This window comes from Quercus robur, chromosome 8, assembly GCF_932294415.1.
Source record: "Quercus robur chromosome 8, dhQueRobu3.1, whole genome shotgun sequence".
Classification (NCBI taxonomy): Eukaryota; Viridiplantae; Streptophyta; class Magnoliopsida; order Fagales; family Fagaceae; genus Quercus; species Quercus robur.
In genome coordinates this window covers 31,590,857-31,612,868 of record NC_065541.1, presented here as the reverse complement: position 1 = coordinate 31,612,868, position 22,012 = coordinate 31,590,857, and the positions used below count along the sequence as shown (strand labels likewise).

Genomic DNA, 22,012 nt, shown 5'->3' with positions numbered 1-22,012 from the left:
AGTTTGTCCAAGAAACAAGCTGAATAGTGCAAATTCATTAAAGCTCGACAGCTGCATCTATCGAGCTTAAGAAAGCTGTTTCAGCCCGTGTGCTCGACACCTGCTCGACAACTTCTTGACACCTCCTATCTGTTGAGGTTTAAAAAAAAACAGAAATTTTGATCTGTTTTCTTGGAATCCGCGAATGTGTCTTTGGGCCTTCTTTTCTCCTAACCCTAGATGTATATAAGGCTTATTTTAGAGGCTGTCACATAAGAGAATACAAGGAGAACATATGCAAAAGGTGACCGATGTCTTATTCTCTCTAAAAAAAGCTACTGCGTTTTTGCACCTTAGGGTTTTGTAACCAAGTGCTTCTTGATCTTTATTGTTGATGAAGTGAAGAACTTTGCAGCCAACATCTTCTTCTAGTTGGTGTATTAGTCACGTACTGAGAGCCGTGCATCATTGGTTAGTCACGTACTGGGATCGGTTGAAAAAAAAGGTGGCATTCATATATTAAAGAGTTCAGAGGTTCTGAAGCGGTAGAAGGTTTCTGTTAGGAGTTCATCTACAGGGATTGTAAAGTTTAGAGACAAAGGTTTTGTACTAGGTCTAAAACTTCTCTTTACTATAGTGAATTGCTTTTCGGGAAGGTTTTTCCCTAGATTTTTTACTATGAAACTAGTTTGTTTCATTGATTTTCCTAGGTCATCATATCTTGTCTTGTTTATTTTTCCGCTGCATGATTTTGACATGATATTGACGTTTGTTTGTTTAACAAATTTTATTCATAATAAATCTAATTAACAACTTAGGTTTAAAACTTGTTAATTCCATCAACCGGAGTCTAAATTTCCCAACAATGAATATAATAAAAAGATACAATTTTTAACCAATCAAAACATATAAATATTAAAAATAAAAATAAATAAATACATATGTTAAGAAGTTACACAAATAAAAGTATAAATAACTAAATTAAAGTAAAATATTAAAAAAAAAAATTTGAATGAGAATAATTTAAACCATATTTTGAAAATTATAATTTTCTTCATAATAACTTTATATAAATTAAGAAATGTAATTGTGGAAATAATTGTAAATAAATAATGGAAGATGTTGTTTTCGTAATATAACATTTTTCTTTTAAAAGACCAAAATGTCAAAATATTTGTAATAAAAATTTAAAAAAAGAAGAAGTCGATAAGTGATTTAGAGAACATGATCAGTTTTAAAGAACCTGTTCGGGTTGAACAAGTTAGAAAAGAACTCATTCGTGTTGAACGAGTTAAAAAAAACCACCCACCAGGTGCGTGTGTCTAGGTTTAAACGGCTCATAGGCTTAAACAGCCGATATAGGATTTGAATCATCAAAATTTACTGGACCAACTAGTCAAATTGATCCCTCGAATTTAATAACTATGGATGATTGAAGTTGGAGCACAGTGCAATTAATAAGTTTAGTTACCTGCACATTTGATTTCAGTCTATTACTATAAAAGTTACCTCCTCCACTCTACTCCACAAGACTTCTTTTTTTTTTTTAATTATTAATAGGTTGTCTCACTAGCTTTCAATTACTTATTTCGTTCTGTATTCTTATCTTTTTGTTTTGGCTTCATAGACACGCACCTAGCACATGTTGTTCTTGTGAAGAACAAAGTTTAAAGATTAATATATAAATAAATGCTACTTCGACGTTTCAAAAAGACTATGTCTATGAAAAATAGAAAAGACTATGTCTAAAGCAAAAAACTTGTATTTCATTTCACCTATAAGTTCCCATTAATCCCTTGTCGGTTTATCAAACAATTATGCCCACTTTTTAGGACTAGGCTTTGTTGTTGAATTGGTGTTGGGTTGGAAAAAATCAGTTACAACATAGGAGAAATTTTGTCAATGAAGAATTCATGATGCTATAATGAAGACAACTCTCATGACTATTCTACTTCAATTCATTAAGTTCACACTGAGATTGAAAAAATTCACAGAAGTTCACACTCCAACCATATTTTACACTTCACTAAACACTTCTATTAAAAAGGAGAAAAACCCTTTTACGCTTTTATCAAAACAGCCGCTAGCTTTTACAAAATCAAGGATCGAATGCTTGTCTAAATTTGATAAAAATTTCTTGGTTCCATTCAAGCTCTTTGGAAAATATTTCAGCATTAAAGCTTATTTGACCCAACAGTTTACTCCAAATCCTCAAACCCACTTCCCCAGCAGAAAATCATTGTAATCCTAAGCTCCTAGATATTCATCAGTATCCCATGGCATTGACCTCAACACCCATCCTGATAATTTGCATTGTCATCTCTCTAGTCTACATTTCCTCTGCTCAAACCTGCTCAGACTACACCTTTTCAACTAACCGAGCATTCAATTCCTGCATTGACCTTCCAGTATTACAGAGCCATCTGCACTGGAACTACATTCCATCCACCAGAAGCATTCAGATTGCTTACAGAGCAACTCAAACTTCTACAGGATGGATTGCATGGGCAATCAATCCAACTGGAACAAGCATGATTGGATCGCAGGCTATTGTTGCTTTTCTCAATGCTAATGGGACTATGACAGCTTATACAACACCAATAACCAGTTACAACCCTTCAATGAAACAAGCAGCTCTTAGCTTTCGGGTTTCAAACATCTCAGCAACATATGCCAAAAATGAAATGACTATTTTTGGTGTTGTGGGCCCACTAAAAAATGGAACAACTGTTAATCACGTCTGGCAAGCTGGAAGTTCGGTTGTAAACAGTATCCCTCAGATGCATCCAACATCAGGCCCCAACATTCAATCGGTAGGTATTCTAGATTTTCTTTCAAGGTAGAAACAAAAATTAGACTCTAGAATGGCTGTCCTCAAGTTTGCCTCCTTCAATACTTTAATTTTGCTATGAATATGTTTACCAACATTACATGTTTTCACATGATCGTTAATGTAGACTCTGCAGATATAAGAATTTTCAGTGACGTCTACTTTAATGTAACTGGCTCCATTCTACTACATCTCACCATCAACTACTTGCAAATATTCTTATCCATGGATGCTCCACATTTTGCAAAGATTTTTACAAGCTCAGTTTATCCAATATACTTACTTGGTCTATACAAAAAAGAATGAAAGGCCCAAAAGATCAGGAATTACAAATCTAGCAAAAATAATCTATCAAAATATCTTTCTTCTTTAGTTCATAACCCCTACATTCAAGTGAAATGCCGTCTCATGAGATGGCATCCTTAAACCATAGTTAATCCAATATACTTGCTTGCTCTACACAGATAAAGTTATGCATGAGTAACTACATTACCCAGCAAATGCAGGAGCTCCTCATGCTTGGGCTTTGTTACTTGTAACTCCAAAGTCACCTGTCAAATAAGGAACAATATACCGCTAAGTGGCAGGATTATGAAGAGGACAGTTGAAGCTATATTCCGCCAATGTAAAATTTTGCCATCTTGGATGCTTATGAAAAATAAGGCAACTAGTTCAGCAAAAACTTACAGCTCAACCTGTTCATAATTATAGAAGTCTTATTCCCCATTAGAACAATGAAAAGAACATAACTAACCACATAGATCCAGTTCAATATTTGACAACTTTCCTGGTAACTGTCAATCAACCAGTTTGGACAATTTTTTTTTTTCCCTTAGAATTTTCCTTAATATTTTTCCACTTCATCTATCTGTATAATTTGATAAAAATTAAATGTCAAAATAATCCAATTAAGCTGATTTCATCTGATTAGATAAATCCAACCCATTAGATAACAGGATCCTGAACTATTTACCAAACTAACATGTCATAATATTACTAAGAATTATATACTAAATGGGCTGGAGCAGCCAAATAATCTGTAAGCTCAACTGTGTAGAAATTCCATTGTTACCAGGCCTGCACCATTACAAGGTTGATGCTGGGGGAAGAATATTTCCTTACATTAATATCAAGAATCAAGAAGCTTCTATTTCTTCATAAGCCAATGACAAAAAATGCATGCATAAACACTTGGTGATATAAAGGATCTGGTTGTAGTCTATTTAACTTCTTCATAAGCCAATACAATTACACAACTGCACAGCTATGTGTACTGGAGTTTGTAAGGATTGAAAATCTTACCTCTTTAAAGATTTCACTATAAGAAGCCTCTTCGAATCCCTACACCAATCACAATTGAGTTTAGTTAAGGACAAAGCGTAAACGCAAGTGTCATCTGTCGTGCACACAAACAAGAAAAGTGTTGGGGGTGAGGAGGGATAAAATGCAGACCATGTAAGCACATATGGGTGTTTATATATATATATATAAATAAAAAATTAAAAATAAAATTAAAAAAAAAACCTATCAGAATTTTTGGTTTTGGCCTTTTTTGGGTATTGGTTCTAAAAATCCGTTTTTGGAATCGTTACTGGAATTCTTCATGCCAACACCAACTGATATATATGTAATTTTATAACCATAGCACTTATATCCTCAGTAATTATCTCATGCATGGGATATACGCATCCACCCTACAAAGTGAGAGGGAGGACAATATATCCCATTCATGAGTACCTTCTCCTATATTTCAGTGGTTCTGTCACCAGTATCCTAATCAAGAGTCCTTGGTTTGACCCCCCACACAGGTGCCGGCATAGACCTTAATCTTACTTCTAATTTCTCCTAGCATCACAACCCTTCCCACCCCCCAACATGGACGTTAAGCCTCTCTCTCTCTCTCACTCTCATATGAACATCAAGGGAGTACAATGAGCCAAATTTCATATTAAATAAAGCACAATGAGCCAACATGGACGTTACTTCGAGTACGAAATCAGGGGTTTGAGAATTGTAATGACAGGTCTTGGGCTTCTGCTTCTCTATGGGATGTTAGCTTTGGCTCAAGGTAAAATACATTACTCTGACTTTGCTGCACCCTCCCCCCCCCCTTCTCTATTTTGTATCATGCTCAAGTTTTGACTCTCTTTTTTTTTTTTTTTTTTTTTTTTTTTTTTTTTTTTCCCTATTTTAGTGGTAGTGGTGGCAGTTGATATGAGTGAAAACTATCTTCTTTCAAACCAACTGAAGTACAGTCAGCCCGGTCCGGTTGTCCTTCCTAACAGTTCAATGTTGTTCCCAAATATTGCAAAACCAACAACACTGGTTCAGTGCAAAAAATGCTCTCAACACCAAACCGATATCAACCCTAAGTACATGTGTACCAATTCATATGTAGGCAAGAACAAGGGAAATATTGTTCAAACGAATGGCCAGCATTGCATGAATGTGTAGATATGAAATTAAAAGCATGCTTCAGAGAGAGAGAGACCAATTTCCGGAACAAGGTAAGAGATGCTCCATTTGATTCCCCAATTTTAGCGCGGAAGATGTGTATCCCTAAGCTCTCAACTGCAAAGGCCATTATTAACAAGACAGATTCCTTTCCAAGTCCTTTCCCACGACTATGCTAGCAAGAGCAAAATGATAAGATATAAGCTTGAGAACTATATTATAGTATAGGAAAGTAATTAAGCTTTTTCCCCTTTTTTTAATAGGTAAAGGAGTTTATAAAGTTCACAGCCAATCAAAAAGAAAATTGAGCAAGATGAAGGTTAGCATTCATTTCAGTCAAAACATTCAAAATGGAGTGTCAATAATCAGACTATCCTAATGCACTGGCCACAGATTAATTGACAAATATATTTTAAAGTAGCTGAGTTGATAAATCACTAGTTGATGATCTGGTCTGGGTTAATGTATAAGGGTCAATCCAAAACACAAATTTGAAGTGATGATATTTTGGAGCCAGCCAATGGCCCAAAAGGCTAATAAAGCAAATTCTGCTTCCCCATCTATAGCTGTATCTGCTATGATCATAAGACTGGATCTAAATATACTTGGATGACATTTGTGTTTCTAAAACCTTGAGAATTTGACTTGCAAAGACAAGATAATAACTACAATCATGATTATTAAATCTCTAACACAAATAGTGATAATCACTGAAGGGAAGTTAAGGACTATAAAAATGTCCTCACACCAACCTCCCTTGAGGAATTAAGAAACAATACGCCCTCCAACTATTAGAGAACTGACATTCAACATTAAAACCAATGTTTGACCTAACTTTGTCAGGACATTAGATTTTTTTTTTTAGGGGGTGGGGGGACAAACTTGCCCTTGGTTAAAGTAAGGGTTCTATCTTACCTTTACCTTATTAATGAAATCACCATTTTGTCCTTAAATAATTGCAACCAATTATAAAATCACTAGCATCCTTGACATATGATAAAAGGGCTGAATTTGAGTTTCCTTTCTTTTCTTTGTTTCTTAAAATCATGATGACAGTGGAACATCTTTTTCTCTAGTGGGATTAAACATTTTAGGAATTACAAATTTAATAATGGGAACCATCATTGCAAGTGACACATCCTTACTTTTTATGAACATGTTGAAGTATTGGAAAAAGCTTCTCCATCTCTTTCATCTCTTCTTTCATGATGATATCTTCTTTTGTTTTAGCTTTAGCTTGTTATAGAAAAATATGTGTGGCTTGCTAAGATGTATTTGGCACAACAATAGTTGAATAGTAGCTGGTTTTTCGAATTATTTTTCCGCATTCGAGAGTTTCAAAACTTTCCTCCATTAAACTTTCAAATCGCTTGTTTTGACTCATCTTCAAGTTGTCTAGGCGCTTCAGCTAGCTCATTAGGTTCTTTTGCTTGTTTTCCGGCTGTCTAGGATTTTTTGAATATTGTCTGACTCTTGAACTTGCCATTTAGAGTCTACTACTTGCTCCTCTAGCTGTTCTACCATCCTAGAAAGTTATTCTGATTTGTCAGCATCCTGTTGTGGCTTTCCAACTTCCTTTTGTGGCACTTTAGCTGTTTTACAATTCTAGCAAGTCAATCCACTTGTATATTATCTCCCATGGTGTGGATACATCATGGCAAAACCTGCTCTAATACCAAACTGACGCAATACAAACATTTAAGTGGGCTTTGATACCAAACTGATACAGGATAGAGGACTTAATAGGCTCCGCAACCAATTTTGATGTAGAATCTTTAGGAATAACCACTGTTCTTGATGAGATCTTGAAGGTTTCTTGAATACACTATGATAAGGGTTTAGGTAGGGTTAGACTTAGGTAATAAAAAGATTGGATTTTGAAGAAATTTGATGGCTTCTTAGGGTTAAAACAATGAATAGAATTAAAAACAAAGAAATATAAACCCTAGGCAATCACACACTCATAGCTTAAAATATATTGCTCGAATTTTATTAAATTCAAGAACTCTATGAGTCTTATTGACTACAAAAAAGACTTTATACAGGCTATTTCTAAACCTTTTTCTGGTCGAAAGACTAGGAGACTTAAATAACCTATTACTATAAAGATTAGGACTCTAGATAACAAAGGAAACAAACCAAAAATTAAAAGAAAAAGACTCAAAACTTTGAATAATACTCATGGTCCTTTCCTGCAGCCAATGACAGACAGCAAGTTCCAGAAAATCTGAAAATTACCAGATTGCTCTCATTCTAGTTAAACTTAATGTCTGTTTGTGTCCAGCTTACTTGCTAGCTTTTAGCTTTTATGTACAGCTTTTTAAAACCTTTTTCTCACTTTTTCAAGGTACAAGTACGCTTTAACACACTTTCAGCAAAAAACTAAATAAGCTAATGCCAAATGCACACTTATAATTAAGACTGAACCAACAACTTTTTAAGTGCATAGTGGGGTTGAAATAGAAGAGAGAGAATCCTAGGAGTAAGAATAGTTTAAGGGTTAGATTTAATCATAGTTCAGAGTAAAGTTAATTTGAGTAGGAATCATTTTTTGAACTATTTTGCTTAAGTAAGTAATGGCGTCAGAGTGAAAGGACTTATCTACTATTAACTTCATCACAAACCTCAAGGGGTTGAGTACTATTTTTCAATAGTTTCAAGGCAGTGTCATTGTTTCTCAAAAAAGAAAAAGAAAAAAGGCAGTGTCATTTCTTGAAACCTCAAGGGAGGTTGGTGTAATTTACCCCCCACCCCTCCCTTTTTTTCTGTAATAAGTAGAATAGGATGTGTGAATGAAGTTCATATAACTATATGCATATGAAATCCATATGCATAACCCCAAGCTCATCACGAAAAACACACACACTAACTACATTCATATGAAGTTTGTGCATATAAGCACACTCTACTAGCTGCATTCCTCAATTCATTATATGCATATGTTATATTCACAGCTTCCCTTTTGCAAAATTGAATATGAAGCAAAAACAATAAGGAAAATGAATGAAACCCAAATCCCAGCAAAAGCGGTGTTAATATGCATATAAATGAAATAAAAAATAATGAAAAGAGGCATTTGGCAATCACACAATCCTCCACCACTAAATGAAAATCTGTTTATCATCAGATTTTTTGTTAACTTATGTTAATTGGTAAGTTACACACACCTGATGGGTCTTGAGCCCAATACCTCAGCCTCCACCTAAAACTTACAAGTGGAGGAGGTGTCAGTAGAGCTAGAGCTCATTTGAAAGTTTATCCCGAAAAGTAAGGGTAAGTGTACCTTTTGGGTTCAGCTATCATTATCTCAATCTCTGCTATATTGGGATCATCGAAGTTGTTCATGTATAAGTTCACATCACCGACCATGGCTGGAAAAGGGCATGCTGTCAATCCCTTATAATAGATTAATAGAGACTATCATGGATACAAGCTACTTAGAGTTCAAGTGGATTTTACTATATTTGTACATGGGAAGCTAAATTAATTCTGTCTATTTAAAAAGACCTTGTATCCTGCAGATTTTTTTTTTTTCCGGACCGCAATTTTCTCAGCAAACGAACTACGGGTAATTGATTAACTGACCTTCAACATGGGGATCTCCATGAATGAACTCTCCAACAACCATCTCCCTATCCAATACAATGAAAGTCTGCTCTGCAAAACCCACCTCCAATATTAGTTGGTGCCACAAGCAGATACATATATGCATGTACAATCAAAACTGAACAAACCCAACTGAAAATTTTAGAAAACCCATATCCAAAACCTTAATCATTCATCAAAAAATTAAGCCGGTGCACAGAAAGATCAAATATGACGCACACACAAAGGGAGAGAGAGAGAGAACTGTTAGGGTCTTGGGTCCAGGTGAGCTGCATCTGGAACTCCTGTTGAAGGGTGAGGGGCTCAGAGGCAGTGGCTTGAAGGAGAGCCGGGTGTTGCATCCACTCATGGTACTTTGGTACGTGTGCCTCCATGTATGGTACCATTATCACCTTCTTTCCTTCCAAACTCACTCTCTTTTTCTCCATTTTTTTTCTTGTTATCTAACACTCCCCCACACTGACTGCTCTCTCTGTCTAACTCTGTCTCACACACAGATTTATCTGAACGCGAATCTTTACTCTTTAGGTATTTTTGTTAAAACTGAAAACTGAAAACATTATAGTAAAATAATTTGAGACAGAAGCGCTGATCTTATTAAAAAAATAAAAAATAAAAAAAAAGAAAAAAGAAAAGGAGAAAACGCGGGTTTGCTGAAAACGTAGACGTAGGATGTGGATCCAAACTCCACCTTTGCCTCTTTTCTACCGTTTTGTTCTCCCCAAAACGACTGTCGTTTCAGAGCGACTCTACCTTTTTAACACTTTCTTTTTCTTTTTTCAATACAAGAGTTTGGTACTAACCAACTTAAGGCCTTTATGGTAATGTTGTTCTGGTAACATTATTTAAGTGTTATGAAAATGTGTGTGGGTGAAAAAGTGTCGTGAAAATACTTGTTTTGTTATTTAAACAATACAACCAAACAAACCTTAAGTCTCTAGTCACGATGAGAAAGAAGAGATAAATGAGTAACGGTTTAGATTCAAAGTTGGGTTTATGACCAAGTTTGTCACTTTTAAAAAGGCTGGCATTAGTTCAAACTTCAAAGATTCCCAAAAATATTTTCAAGTATTTGGTTGTGTTGAGGAAAATGCTACAGAAAACCAACGGCCAACGACCAATGGTGGTGGAGACCCACAACCAGCGGTGGTGGAGTCTAGCAATAGCGGTGGTTGGCAACTTGAGATTGGAGACATTAATTAGTAGGGGTGGCAATTGGGTGGCTGACAGTGGCGGTTAGAAGTTTTGTTGATGAGTTTTGGGTGATGCGGAAAAAGTTTTATTAAATATAAAAGCGTAAATCAATTTCTGTCATACATGCAATTATTTTACAATCAATCGAATTATCTTACATTTTCAATCGCCCCAAACACCCACAAATGCGTAAAATATTTTCTTGAAATCAATTTCTGTCAAACCAAACACTTTTCAAACTTTAGAAAAATTATTATAGAACAAACTTTGCCTAAGTATTTTGTAGGCAATGGATACAAAGTCCCACTAAAAAATTATCGTATTTACATATTTTAAAAATCTATTCATTGGATTGCATATTATTTATGTTCTCAACATGCATGTCCAATTTCGTTCAAATTAAATATTATTTACTATTTAATCCATAAACTTATTTTTATGCATAATTTAAGACTAGAAACTTTAAAACTAACCATTTGATTGATGACATAGATATAGATATTTGATTTTCTTGAAATTTTACAAGCATGGAAGATTTAATAAGAAAGTGCAATCTGATGATGGATTTGTCAAAATTTACCTCTTATAAATATATATATATAAAAGGAAATTTCGTAACCATTGGTTTGTAGGCCAACGTAGTTCGTTATTTTATGAAACTCTTTTATGTGCACTCCACCTTTTGGATTAAAAAAAAAAAAATTCCAATAAACCATTTGCATCCTCGACTATTTAACACATTGATGTGAGCATAATTGTCAATATTGTATGATATGCGATACATATCATATATTATATGATACATATCGTATCATGTGTAAAAGTTTCGTATTATATCAATGTATTGTAAGTGCTCATGAATTGTATAAATCGTATCATATCGTAAAATCTTATGATAAATGCTTTTAAATGAGATTTTTTGTTAGAATTTGTACTTTTATTTGAATCTAACATGTTGTTAGACTTGTTTTTAACACAATTATTAAGTTACTTAATTTAGCCTAATAAAATAATATATTCATAAGTTTGTTTTTCTTTCTTCTACAAAATTTGGATTACACAGTACACAATTAATTGAAAATATAATTATTTTTTTATTTTTTTTCATTATTGTTATATGTCCAAGAAACTAGAATGCCAAGAAGAAATATTTTTTTAAAAAATTATTAAAATAAAAAGAACAAGAAGAGATAGTAAATGTTAATGACGATGAGGAAAATTTTAGCAAAGAAATAAGTTTACAAAATGATAAACATGATGATAATATTTGACTTAATAGGGTTGATTAGGCAATATGATGAAAATAAATTATTATTTTTGGGTAATTTGTAAATATTATCACATTTGAATTTAAGCAATTTAAATGTGTATGTTATAAACACATGCTAGTTTGATTTATTTAGTTAGCTTATTAAATATTATTACATAAGAGATGAACAAATTAGTCATTAGTTAAATATATTCAAAATTTATAATGAATATACCTTTTATATATGTATATCTATAATATTTTAATAAATTTTATTAAATGTTTTTGTTCCTGAAGATGATATTTGCCACTATTTTTTTTTCTTTAAATCACACTCTAACAAATTCATCTCATTAGACCCCACCACAATACAAATATAAAACCATGGTGGGATTTTTTTCTATGAAAAAATTGGAGGCAATAGACTTTCTAATTTGCTTTTTTTTTTTTTTTTCCGGTAAACCAAGGAAATTTCATTAAACTTAGGAATTAACAAGTCTGTTACAATACATATTTGCTTTATCAAAAGCTAAAATACTATCCACCACAAGCGATGGACACAAAAAACACAGTAAAGGAAGACAAGGAAGTCGCTCCTATTTTGCCAATGCATCAACGCATTGATTAGCTTCACGGTAGACATGAACAATCTGTTTATTAGGTATTTCCCTCAGCAAGTTCCTGCAATTAGTCAGTAAAGGTTCCATTAGCAAATTGGCACTGTTATTTGTCATGAGAAGCACAACACTCAGCACATCAAGTTCAATGACAAGGCTGTTGAGCCTCATTTCCTTTGCCATCACCAATCCATCTCTTAAGGCCCAAAGTTCAGCCCTGCAACTGTCAGTGCTCCCAATTGGTCTTGCATATCCCTTAAGCCAAACCCCCTCATGGTTTCTGATCACACCATCTCCCCCTGCCTTACCCGTACTTCCCATCACAGAACCATCTGAATTGAGTTTTGCCCACCCTTCAGGTGGTTTGGTCCAGCCAACGGGAATGACAGCCTTAAGTTTCTGTACCTTGCAATTAATGCCCAGCAAGAAGAACTCAGCGCTTTCTTTGATACACCTCATGTGACTTATGTTATCCACCCTTCCGGATCTGAATGTGACTTCATTCCTGTGGAGCCAGATATGCCATATCCCCATGACAAACAAAATTTTCCACGGCAACCCCATTATATCAGATCTGATCTCTTTCTAGTAGTTGATATCAAGCCACTTCCCAAAGGGTAGCTTGAAAGAATCCCTCAGGCATTAGGGAAATTTCAGATCCTGCCAAAACCTTTGTGCTACCTCACAGCTCCTTAGCAAGTGCTTAATTGTTTCATTGCCTCTCTGACGCAAATTACACATAGGGTCGATATTTAAACCCCTTGAACCTAGCACGTCTCCAGTTGACACACTATTATGTAAACATAGCCACAAAAAAAACTGAATCTTTGGAGGAGCTACTACTTTCCAAACCCAAGCTACCGAATTTGTCACTAGGTTCAAAGGATTTAAATTTCTTGCTAACATGTAAGCTGATTTCAAAGAGAATATGCCATCTTTGGAAAAAGCCCAATGAAGAGTATCTTCAGTGTTTTGGTTTAGAGACAATGGTGTAGCTTTAATTACATTAAGAACTTGGTCTGGTAATTCAAAAGATATACTTTGGTTTATCCAAGCACCTTCATTATCAAAGCATTGGTTAACTGTAATCTGCTCTTCAGTCCGGTTTAGTGGTCCCTCAATGAGATTTCGAAGCCTGCCAATTGGAAGCCAAAAATCCCTCCAAACATTGATTGACCCACCATTCCTCACAGCGCATTTTAGACCCTTGACATATATTCGACCACCCTTTTTGCAAGTCGTCCAAACACTTAAGCACGGGGCTAATCTTCTTTGCTCCAACCTATGGGGAGTTAGGTATTTAGCAGCCAACATTTGAGCCCAAGGCGCCCCTTGATCACTTGCCAACCTCCAACACAGTTTAGCTAGAATAGCAAGATTCCTATCTTTTATGGAATGAAGACCCAATCCACCTAACTCTTTAGGTAATGTCATTGTGCCCCAATTTACCATGTGCATCCTTCTCTTCTCCTCAGTTGAACCCCAAAGAAAGTCTCTTATAATCTTGTCCACTGCATCACACACTTTGGTAGGTAAGGTTGGCATTGCATATAGTATTCTACTACTGGTGAAGCTGCTGTTTTGGCAAGCACTAACTTCCCTACCCTCGATAGAAGCTTAGTCTTCCATCCAGCAAGCTTGTTTTGGATTTTCTCTACCACAAAGTTGTAAGCAGACCCGGCCCTGTTTTGATGAAGTATTGGAAAGCCAAGATATCTTCCAAGATTGGTAGTTGCATGGATTCCCAATTTCCTACAAATGAACCTCTTCCTTCTTCTAGTGACATTTGAGGAAAAAAAAAATTTTTGACTTTCTCGGACTAACTTTCTGCCCAGTAAGATTGCAGAAATTGTCTAGAACTTCAATGATAGCCTCACAATTCTTATGATCAGCCTTACCAAAGAACATCAGATCACCAGCAAAGAAAACATGGGAAAAGCTTGGCCCATTTCCAGATGCTTTGACCTTATCCCACCTCTTAGCTTCACACATGCTAGTGATTTGGCTTCCAAGAAACTCCATACACAACAGGAAAAGGTAAGGTGAAATTGGATCACCTTGCCTAATCCCTCTCGAAGGGTGAAAAGCTTCAAGCTTGCTACCATTAAAAAGAAGAGATGTAGTTGTAGTGGAGATACAACTCATGATGAGATTGATAATATTCTGGGGAAGACCAAAATGCTCAAGAACCATCTTCACAAAACTCCATTCAAGGCGATCATAAGCCTTCTCAAGGTCAATTTTAACTACCATGTACCTTTCCTTCTCTTAAGAGAATAGATCAATTCTTGGGCAATAACAACATTATCCATGGCTCTCCTTCCTTCTAAAAAGGTCGTCTGCATGGGGGAAATCAGTGATGGAAGAAGGGGTCTAAGCCTTTGAACAATGATCTTAGAGATGACCTTATACACCGTATTACAAAAGCTTATAAGTCTGTAATGGCTGACTGTTTCAGGTCCAAGCTGTTTTGGAATAAGAGCAATGAGAGTCTGATTTAGATATTCAGGAACCTTTTGGCTTGTGAAAGCTTCCTTGACTTCTCTTTTAACCAAATCTCCAATTATAAGCCAGAATCTCTGAAAAAACCCTGCATGAAGGCCATCAATCCCAGGGGCTTTATATGGTTTCATAGACTTCAATGCAGTCCATATTTCCTTATCAGAAGGGATATGAGACAACCCTCTTGCTTCTTCAAGACTAAGTTTAGCACCCCACTCAGTATTCCATTGCAGGGTAATATTACAAAAAATTTGCTCAGTTTGGTATAACTTAATGAATCTTGAAGTGAAAATATCCTTAACTTCTTCAACATTATGCACCCATTCCCCATCACCATTTTGAATGCTAGTGATTCTATTTTTACTTCTTCGAGCAAGAGCTGACATGTGAAAGTAGGAAGTATTCCTTTCCCCCAAAATAACCCAGTTTGTTCATGCTTTCACTGCCCAAATTTCCTCCTCCATTTGAAGAATAAGATTATACTCCTCAGATAATTGATTCTGGAGGTTAATAAGAAAAGGGTTAGGGTTAGAAGCTAAGGCTTTCTGAGTACCCAGTAGCCTGGCCAAAATTTGCTTCTTCTTGACAAAAACATTCCGAAAAACCTCCTTGTTCCACCTTTGAGCCTTTACAGTAAATTCCGAGATCGCACTCTTCAGCCCAACATCTTGTCCTTCCGAAGCTGCCCTGACCACAAAAGGAAATTCCTCATGGTTGAGCCAAATGGACTGAAATCTAAAGGGTCTGTCCAAGGTATTACCCATATTGGGCTTCAGATTTAACACCAAGGGGCAGTGATCAGAATTAATTCTGGCCAAATGAGTGACATTGGCCTCAGGGTAAAATTCCTTCCAATCAGGGTTGGCTTAACACCTGTCTAGCCTGCATTGAATTAGATCCCCAGTCTCCCTCTTATTTGTCCAAGTAAATTTTGGTCCTGAGAAACCCAAATCCATCACGTGGCAAGCATCCATACACTCTTTAATTGCTCTAACTCTCCTCAAACAAACTGGATTCCCACCAGATTTTTCCTCCTCAGTGAGCACCTCATTAAAATCTCCCATAAGTGCCTAAGGAAGATCATGAAGATCTGCTAACATTTTTAAATTCTCCTAAAGCATACATCTTTCTGCAAATCTAGGGCTAGCATAAATAGCACTAATTAACCAGTTAAGGGATTGAGATCTTACTCGAATAATAGCATGAATCTCCTGCTCAGTTGTTGCCAGGATGTCCACATGCACCACATTTGAACTCCAAAGCAACCAAATTCCTCCTGCAAACCCAATGGTGTTAGTCACTTCAGCCCCATCAAAAGGAAGAGTTTCTATTATCTCCATAGTCCTCGCACCGCTTAATCTTGTTTTCATAATCACCATGATGATTGGGGAACACTAAGCAACTAGGTCCATAACAGTCTTTCTAAACAGGGGTTTCATAGCTCCCCTACAATTCCATATCAAAATGTTCATGATTCTATTTGTGTTTGTTGTAGAATCAACATGAGACAGAGAAGAACCCTCTTCAATGTCCCTCAACCTCCATGCATCCATTAGTTCCATCCTCGACTCTAAACTCCCTCGAAGTAGAGTTATGGAGTGTTTGATGATCCCTAATGTATCCTGCGTTGCTCTGATTAGGATTGTTCCCGTGATCGTTAGCTCCGTAAATTGCAACATTTCTACCTGATGTAAGTGACCCATCATCAAACACTCCACTGGTTTGTTCTTCAAGAACTTCCTCATGGTTATCACCGACTGTGTCCATTCCACCTCTGCCTTTGACCATGATTTTTCCGAAATCAGCTTGCTTGATTCTGTCATTGATGATCCTAAGCTTTGCATCGGTTGTACTGGTACCGGTGGCCTATCCATTAAGAACCTCCACCAAGGGTTTGGATTTGTCACCCATGCTTCGTCCTTCAACGGTAAGTACCCTAGCCTTCTGCTTATCTCTGTTAATGGGAATATGTTCTTCCAAGCCACCATTAGCTCCGTCTCGAACCATCCCCAAATCTCGGTTGGATCCTGCCTTATCCACCGAATGGTTTCGTCTCCCACTGCTATGATCTTCCCTTTGTAAAAAATCCCCCATTTTTCCCTCCCCTCCATTGTTTCTGACATTAGGAACGGTGTTTTCTAACTCTTTAAAATTAGTTTGTGTGTATATATCATCCCTAGTTGTGCTGGAGAAAACAAATGGGCTTTGGCTTGTCCCATCCGCTTTTATAAAGTCTCTACCCGAACCACTAGGGTCTAAACCAATTTTAAAGCTAAGGCCCACCCCATTTGGTTGACTTCTAACTAAGTTTACAACTTTTTGGTTTTTTTTAGTGCGGGAACTCACACCTTTAGTTCCTTTACCCCTGTTTGATTTATTTAGACTTGATGTGAAAGATTTACTGACCTCACTGATTGATGCTGCAGGTTGCGTGTGGGGAGTTTTTCTTTTGCCCTCCCTTTTGTATTGATCCGCCACCCTAAGCCTGGCTATGGAGCTATGCTCTGAGCTAGCCTCACCCGTTTGGCTCTGTTCCACGGGTTGTTGCTTGAATCTCATTTTACCACTGGGCTTCTGCCGTCTAACCACCATCCATTCCCCATAATCCTTCATCTTATTCAACTCCACATCTTCTTTCTCATTCCCTTGATCGTTTCTTTGCTCTTGAGTGTCTGTATCTCGTTCCTTCTCTGCCTCCTTTGGTGTTACTCTGATGATGTATGGGCATGTTTCTACCTTATGACCAATCCTACCACAAGAGAAGCATAAAGCATTGATCCCTTCATATTGCACACACTGCACAATCTTACCAAGGTAAACAGTTTTTATCAGAGGTTTATCCAAATTCACCTGTATGCACAATCTCGCAAAACGGCCTCTTTCACCATTGGCTGTGTGTGAGTCAATTCGGAGCACAAGGCCGATGGCTTGCCCAATCGTAAGAAGTGCATTAGTCTCATAAAATTCTATGGGTAACTCTGGGAGCCTTATCCACACCGCCACCAACGACAACATAGCAGTTGACGCTTTGAAAGCAGGTTCCCATTGTCTTATAGCCAAAAAGTGTCGCCCCACAAACCATAGCCCACCCTTCAGGATATGATCCACATCATCCACTAGTTCAAATTTAACTAGGTAGTAATCATAACCCAAATCAATAAAATCCATACCTCCAGATGGTTTCTACATGCTTCGGATCTTTTCAACAAGAAAGGAAAAGCCCATTCTTCTCCCAAAAGTTTTGATAATCAGAGCTCTTTGCCAAGGTGATCTCATACAAATCTTTTCCTCTTTGGAAAAACACACCCTAGTATTGCCTTCATGGCTATGTTCCTCTTCATTGTCTGACTCAATGTCTTCATGCATAGAACAATCAAAACCAAACGCTTGCTCAAAGGCACCAGGGATTGCTCCCACCAACCTATCTCTATAACTTCCCATCTTCTTGCCAAACCCATTCTGTTTCTCACCAACAGATGCATGAGTTTCCTTGAATTTCTTTGTGCTACGAGTTAGTATATCTTCCTCTTCGTTAGAGCACTTAAGCCTTTCTCTCTCCATTGTTTCTAATTTGCCATTGACAAGTCCCAAAATTATGTCGTTTTTAATAGGAAAAATATTTTAATAATTTTAGGAAAACAAAATAAGTATAAACTATTCTTTATCTCATAGCAAAGTGACCAACCAAAACCTAAGTAATCCATGAATCTAGAATCTTCTCTATTTCATTTTTATATAGACTTTGAAGGTCATGATTCATTTGAAAGAAATCAAGAGTTTGGAATATGACAATTCATTTAAAAGCCTTTAACCTAACTTAATAGAAAATTTAACAAAACTAGCTTTCACTCGACTAAAAAAAAAAAAAATAAATAAATAAAAAACACAAAGAGAGAAACATATGGCTCACACTAAGGAGGGGACAAATTAATATATCTAATGAGGGGAAATTTTTGTGGACACTCGGAGTACCATAAATGTGTATTCCCTCCTCTCACATGAATGGTGAGTTCCACTAATTAAATTCATGGTAGGACCCACCATTCATGTGAGAGGAAGAAATACACATTTATGGTACTCTGGGTGTCCACCATTCATGTAAGAGGAGGGACTATCATTTATGGTACTCGGAGTACCTAATAATTTTCCTCAAATGAATTATTTTTAGGGATGCAAGGTTTTATAACACAAAACCGCAGCTCTATTTCTATATGCACTCCTCTTTGGCCACCCCATAAACAAAGCAATAGCGAAATTTCAATCATGTCTTTGTTTAGATTTTATGGATGGGTTTAGCATTGAAGGAATAATATGTGAAATGTAGGAGTGCATTCACAGCAAAGCTGTAAAATGCTAAAAAAGTTATTTTCTAACATCTCACACCATAAAATAAGGCTACATCAATGATGCTATTGCTATAATATTTAGCATCCAAGCTACAGTAGTGTGTCATCTTTGACACCCTACTGTAGCTTTAAAGTTATAAATAATAATAATATTTTATATCATTCTTTCTCTCTTTTCTATTAAAATAATATTTCCCTTTCTTTCGTTTTCCCTTTCCTTCGCCATATCTCTGCCACTCCTTTTTCTTTTTTCTTTTTTTCTGCTCAGTCTTCACCATTTTTATCACTCCCATTTCTGTCATTGTCTTTCTCTTCTTCTTCTTCTTCTTTTTTTTTTTTTTTTTTTTTTTTTTTTTTTTTTTTGTGGGTCGACTTCGTGGTTCATGGGTGGCTCAACTCGTGGGTCTTGCAATGGGTTTTGGTTGGTTTTTAATTAGAGTTACAGTGGTTTTCGGCGGGTGTGGATGGTTTCCGATGGATGTGGCTGGGTTTTCCAGCAGTGATTGTGAGCTTAGGGAGGGAGAGGATTACGGGTTTGTGATTTTGGTGGGTTGTTTTTCTTTTTTTTGCTTGTTGGTGGTGATAAGGTTGTGGGTTTCGGTTTGTGATTTTGGTAGTTGGAGATTGTGGTTGTGGGAGGTGGTGGTTATGGCAGTTGTTGTAGTTGTGGTGGCTGCTGGATGTTGGTTTTTTTTTTTTTTTTGGTTTGGTGGTGGTGGTGGTTAGCAGTGGCTAGCTATGAGTGTGGCTATGGCTGTGGGTTTGTTTAGGAATAGGGAGAGACATAGATAAGAAGAGAGAAACCTAGGTTGTGTTTGTTTTGGGTGAAAATCACTTCCAGAAATGCTTTTCCGTAAATGCGGGTGTTTGGTTGCGCATGGAAAATGCATTTTCCGGAAATGCTTTTCAGTTGTCCTGTATTGGGATGTAAAATGATTTCCGTTTTTATTTTACCTTCAAATATCATTTTCCGGAAAACAGAGAGAGAGCTGAGTGAGAGGGAGATCACGACCGCACGTAGAGAGAGAGAGAGAGAGAGAGAGAGGAAGAAGAGACCGAACCCAGAAACCGACTTCGACGAACCCAAAAAACCCAAAACCAAGCTCGTTCGTCGAGCAATGCCCAAACCCATTCGTCAAACCCAGAAAACCCATTCGTCAAACCTAGAAAACCCATTCGATCGCACCATCTCAGACCCTCATCGCGCTGATCGCACCACCGGCGAGATCGTCGCACCCCCGCACCGATCCACCCAAAACCGATCGTTCTCGTCGCACCCCAAAACCGATCGTCCTCGACCTAGATTCATCGTCCCCGATCGCGATCTCACCTTCGCGTCGATCGCAATTGCAGCACCGTGCCGCGCGATCTCGCCTTCGCCTCCGCTGCGTGATCTCGCCTCTCATCGAACCCAGTCGCCTCTCTCTCTTCCTTCTTCTCTCAATTTGACCGGATTATGAAATTTTTTTTTTTTTGGGTTTTATTTGTGTTTCTGGATTGAGAAATGAAATTATATATTTGTTTGACAGCTGAGAAAATGTGAGAAAATGTGAGCAAGAAGTAGAAAATGTGTTTTCTATGGTATTTTCAACAACACAACCAAACACTAGAAAATATTTTTCACAACATTTTCTGAAATGCAACCAAACACTTAAAAATATTTTCCTTATTTTCCGGAAAATATTTTACATGAAACAAACATAGCCCTAGTGAGAGAATAAAAATTATAATATTTAAATGAATATGTAAAAAAAAAAAAAAACCTTTTTTTTTTTTTGAGATCTGGGCCTAGGCCTGTGAAGAAGTTTTATTAAGAGTCTGTTTGGATAGAACTTATTTTACTGAAACTGAAAACTGAAAACACTGTAGCAAAATAAATTTTAAATGTGTAAATAGTACCGTGAGACCCATTTTTAATGAAAAAATTGATAAAAAATGAAATTTGTGGGTCCGTGAACAGTGCACGGATGCACTGTTCACGGAAAACTGGTCAAATGTTGCAGCTACTGTTCATGTACATTACATGAACAGTAGCCGCTTGTGAGGGGAAAACGCGTGAAAAAAAAAAAAAAAAAAAAACGCAGAAACGGAAACGCAACGCAGCAGACGTTGGAACCAAACACACACTAAGAACCAGAATAATCAACAATAACAAAGAAATCTATATCAGAAATAACATCTTCCATCCAAACTAACAATAAAAAAGACAAATGAGTTCTCTGAGTTAAAGCATGGGCTACAGAATTGTTTGCTTAAGAAATATGAGCGAAAGAAAAACTCGTCAATGAGTTTACACAGACTAAAGTATCTCTGGCTATATGGCCAAAGGATGAGCAGAACATATCCTCATTTTTGAGGGCCTCAATCACAACTTCAGAATCTCCCTCAAACTGGCAGCTTTGTAATCCAGTCTCTTGAGCAAAAATCACAGCCCTTCTTGCTGCCATCATCTCTAGACAGTCCACAGAATGTGGTTTTTTTTTTTTTTCTCAGCTAGTGCCGCTAGTACCAGCCTCGAGGAGTCGCGTACCACGATCCCGATCACAGCTTCATCACTTTCATCGAACCATGCTCCATCAAAGTTGGCCTTGAAATCCCCAACTTGAGGAGGGGTCCATTTACACCTTCGTGTCCGTCTCACACCCCTATGACCTTCACGGACTGACTGCACCTGCTGCACTAAATTTTTTGCAGCTTCTCCCACTCTGCTCAGCAGTAAAGTCCTATCATTCAACCTGACTTTGTTCCGGTGATTCCAAAGGAACCATGCCGTGGTCCCAAACAGCTCGCCCATTTCGGGTTTTGTCACATATAAGTCCACAAGATCCATGAATGACCCATGTGCTGCCACCACCTCTTTCACCCAACTAAAGTCCACATTCCATAAATAAAATGTCGTGTTAAAATAAATAAAATAGTGTTTTGAGATGTTAAATGCTAAAAATTTTGCCTCCCTTGATGTGAATTCTCTAATGTTTGGATTGGGTAAAGATGTAATAGAATTCAAACGTGGGCAAAGCTGAATATTGATTTTTTTTTTTTTTTGGTGAAACTCTTGTAGTCTTGTGTTTGGTATAAATATTTGATTTCGATAGGTGAAATGTAGGATGGTTGATTTTTTGGTTGGGTTAAAGCATTAAAAGAATCGAATTAAAAAGTAATTCATATATTCTTTTTTTTTTTTTTTGGGGGGGGGGAATATTTCTTATCAAATCAATTTTTTATCTCTGCACCT

General features: G+C 36.7%; 3 protein-coding genes across 4 annotated transcripts; 1 reads left to right on the top strand and 2 right to left on the bottom strand.

Annotated features, from left to right (window-relative positions):
• The first annotated feature begins 1,884 nt into the window (after positions 1-1,884).
• Positions 1,885-2,976, top strand: LOC126695219 (cytochrome b561 and DOMON domain-containing protein At5g47530-like). The gene has a single exon (XM_050391887.1). The coding sequence runs from the start codon at positions 2,256-2,258 to the stop codon at positions 2,820-2,822; it is 567 nt and encodes a 188-aa protein (XP_050247844.1). The 5' UTR covers positions 1,885-2,255; the 3' UTR covers positions 2,823-2,976.
• A 159-nt stretch (positions 2,977-3,135) lies between these two features.
• LOC126695216 (uncharacterized) lies at positions 3,136-9,394 on the bottom strand. Of its 2 annotated transcripts, none has more exons than XM_050391884.1 (6): positions 9,114-9,394; positions 8,849-8,920; positions 8,547-8,649; positions 5,301-5,433; positions 4,112-4,150; positions 3,136-3,360 (listed from the first exon to the last, which is right to left on the bottom strand). In XM_050391884.1, exons 1-6 carry the CDS (start codon positions 9,295-9,297, stop codon positions 3,280-3,282), a joined length of 612 nt encoding a protein of 203 aa, XP_050247841.1. In that variant the 5' UTR covers positions 9,298-9,394; the 3' UTR covers positions 3,136-3,279. The 2 variants fall into 2 exon arrangements, with proteins under 2 accessions (XP_050247841.1, XP_050247842.1); XM_050391885.1 differs by having other exon boundaries at positions 8,547-8,634; positions 9,114-9,384.
• Positions 9,395-14,862: 5,468 nt separating this feature from the next.
• Positions 14,863-15,771, bottom strand: LOC126696154 (uncharacterized). The gene is made up of 3 exons (XM_050392939.1): positions 15,622-15,771; positions 15,305-15,501; positions 14,863-15,175 (listed from the first exon to the last, which is right to left on the bottom strand). The coding sequence occupies exons 1-3, from the start codon at positions 15,769-15,771 to the stop codon at positions 14,863-14,865; spliced, it is 660 nt and encodes a 219-aa protein (XP_050248896.1).
• Positions 15,772-22,012: the final 6,241 nt, after the last annotated feature.

Excerpts from the sequence above, each read along its gene's own strand:
- LOC126695216 (XM_050391884.1), bottom strand. The coding sequence starts at position 9,297 with ATGGAGAAAAAGAGAGTGAGTTTGGAAGGAAAGAAGGTGATAATGGTA. Across the intron at positions 4,151-5,300 it reads TTACCTTGTTCCGGAAATTG|GGATTCGAAGAGGCTTCTTA; the intron begins GTCTCTCTCTCT and ends TGATTGGTGTAG. Across the intron at positions 3,361-4,111 it reads ATAGTGAAATCTTTAAAGAG|GTGACTTTGGAGTTACAAGT; the intron begins GTAAGATTTTCA and ends CTTATTTGACAG.
- LOC126695219 (XM_050391887.1), top strand. The coding sequence starts at position 2,256 with ATGGCATTGACCTCAACACCCATCCTGATAATTTGCATTGTCATCTCT.
- LOC126696154 (XM_050392939.1), bottom strand. The coding sequence starts at position 15,771 with ATGGAGATAATAGAAACTCTTCCTTTTGATGGGGCTGAAGTGACTAAC. Across the intron at positions 15,502-15,621 it reads AGATTCATGCTATTATTCGA|GCACTTATGGGAGATTTTAA; the intron begins GTAAGATCTCAA and ends GATCTTCCTTAG. Across the intron at positions 15,176-15,304 it reads ATTCAATGCAGGCTAGACAG|ACCCTTTAGATTTCAGTCCA; the intron begins GTGTTAAGCCAA and ends TACCTTGGACAG.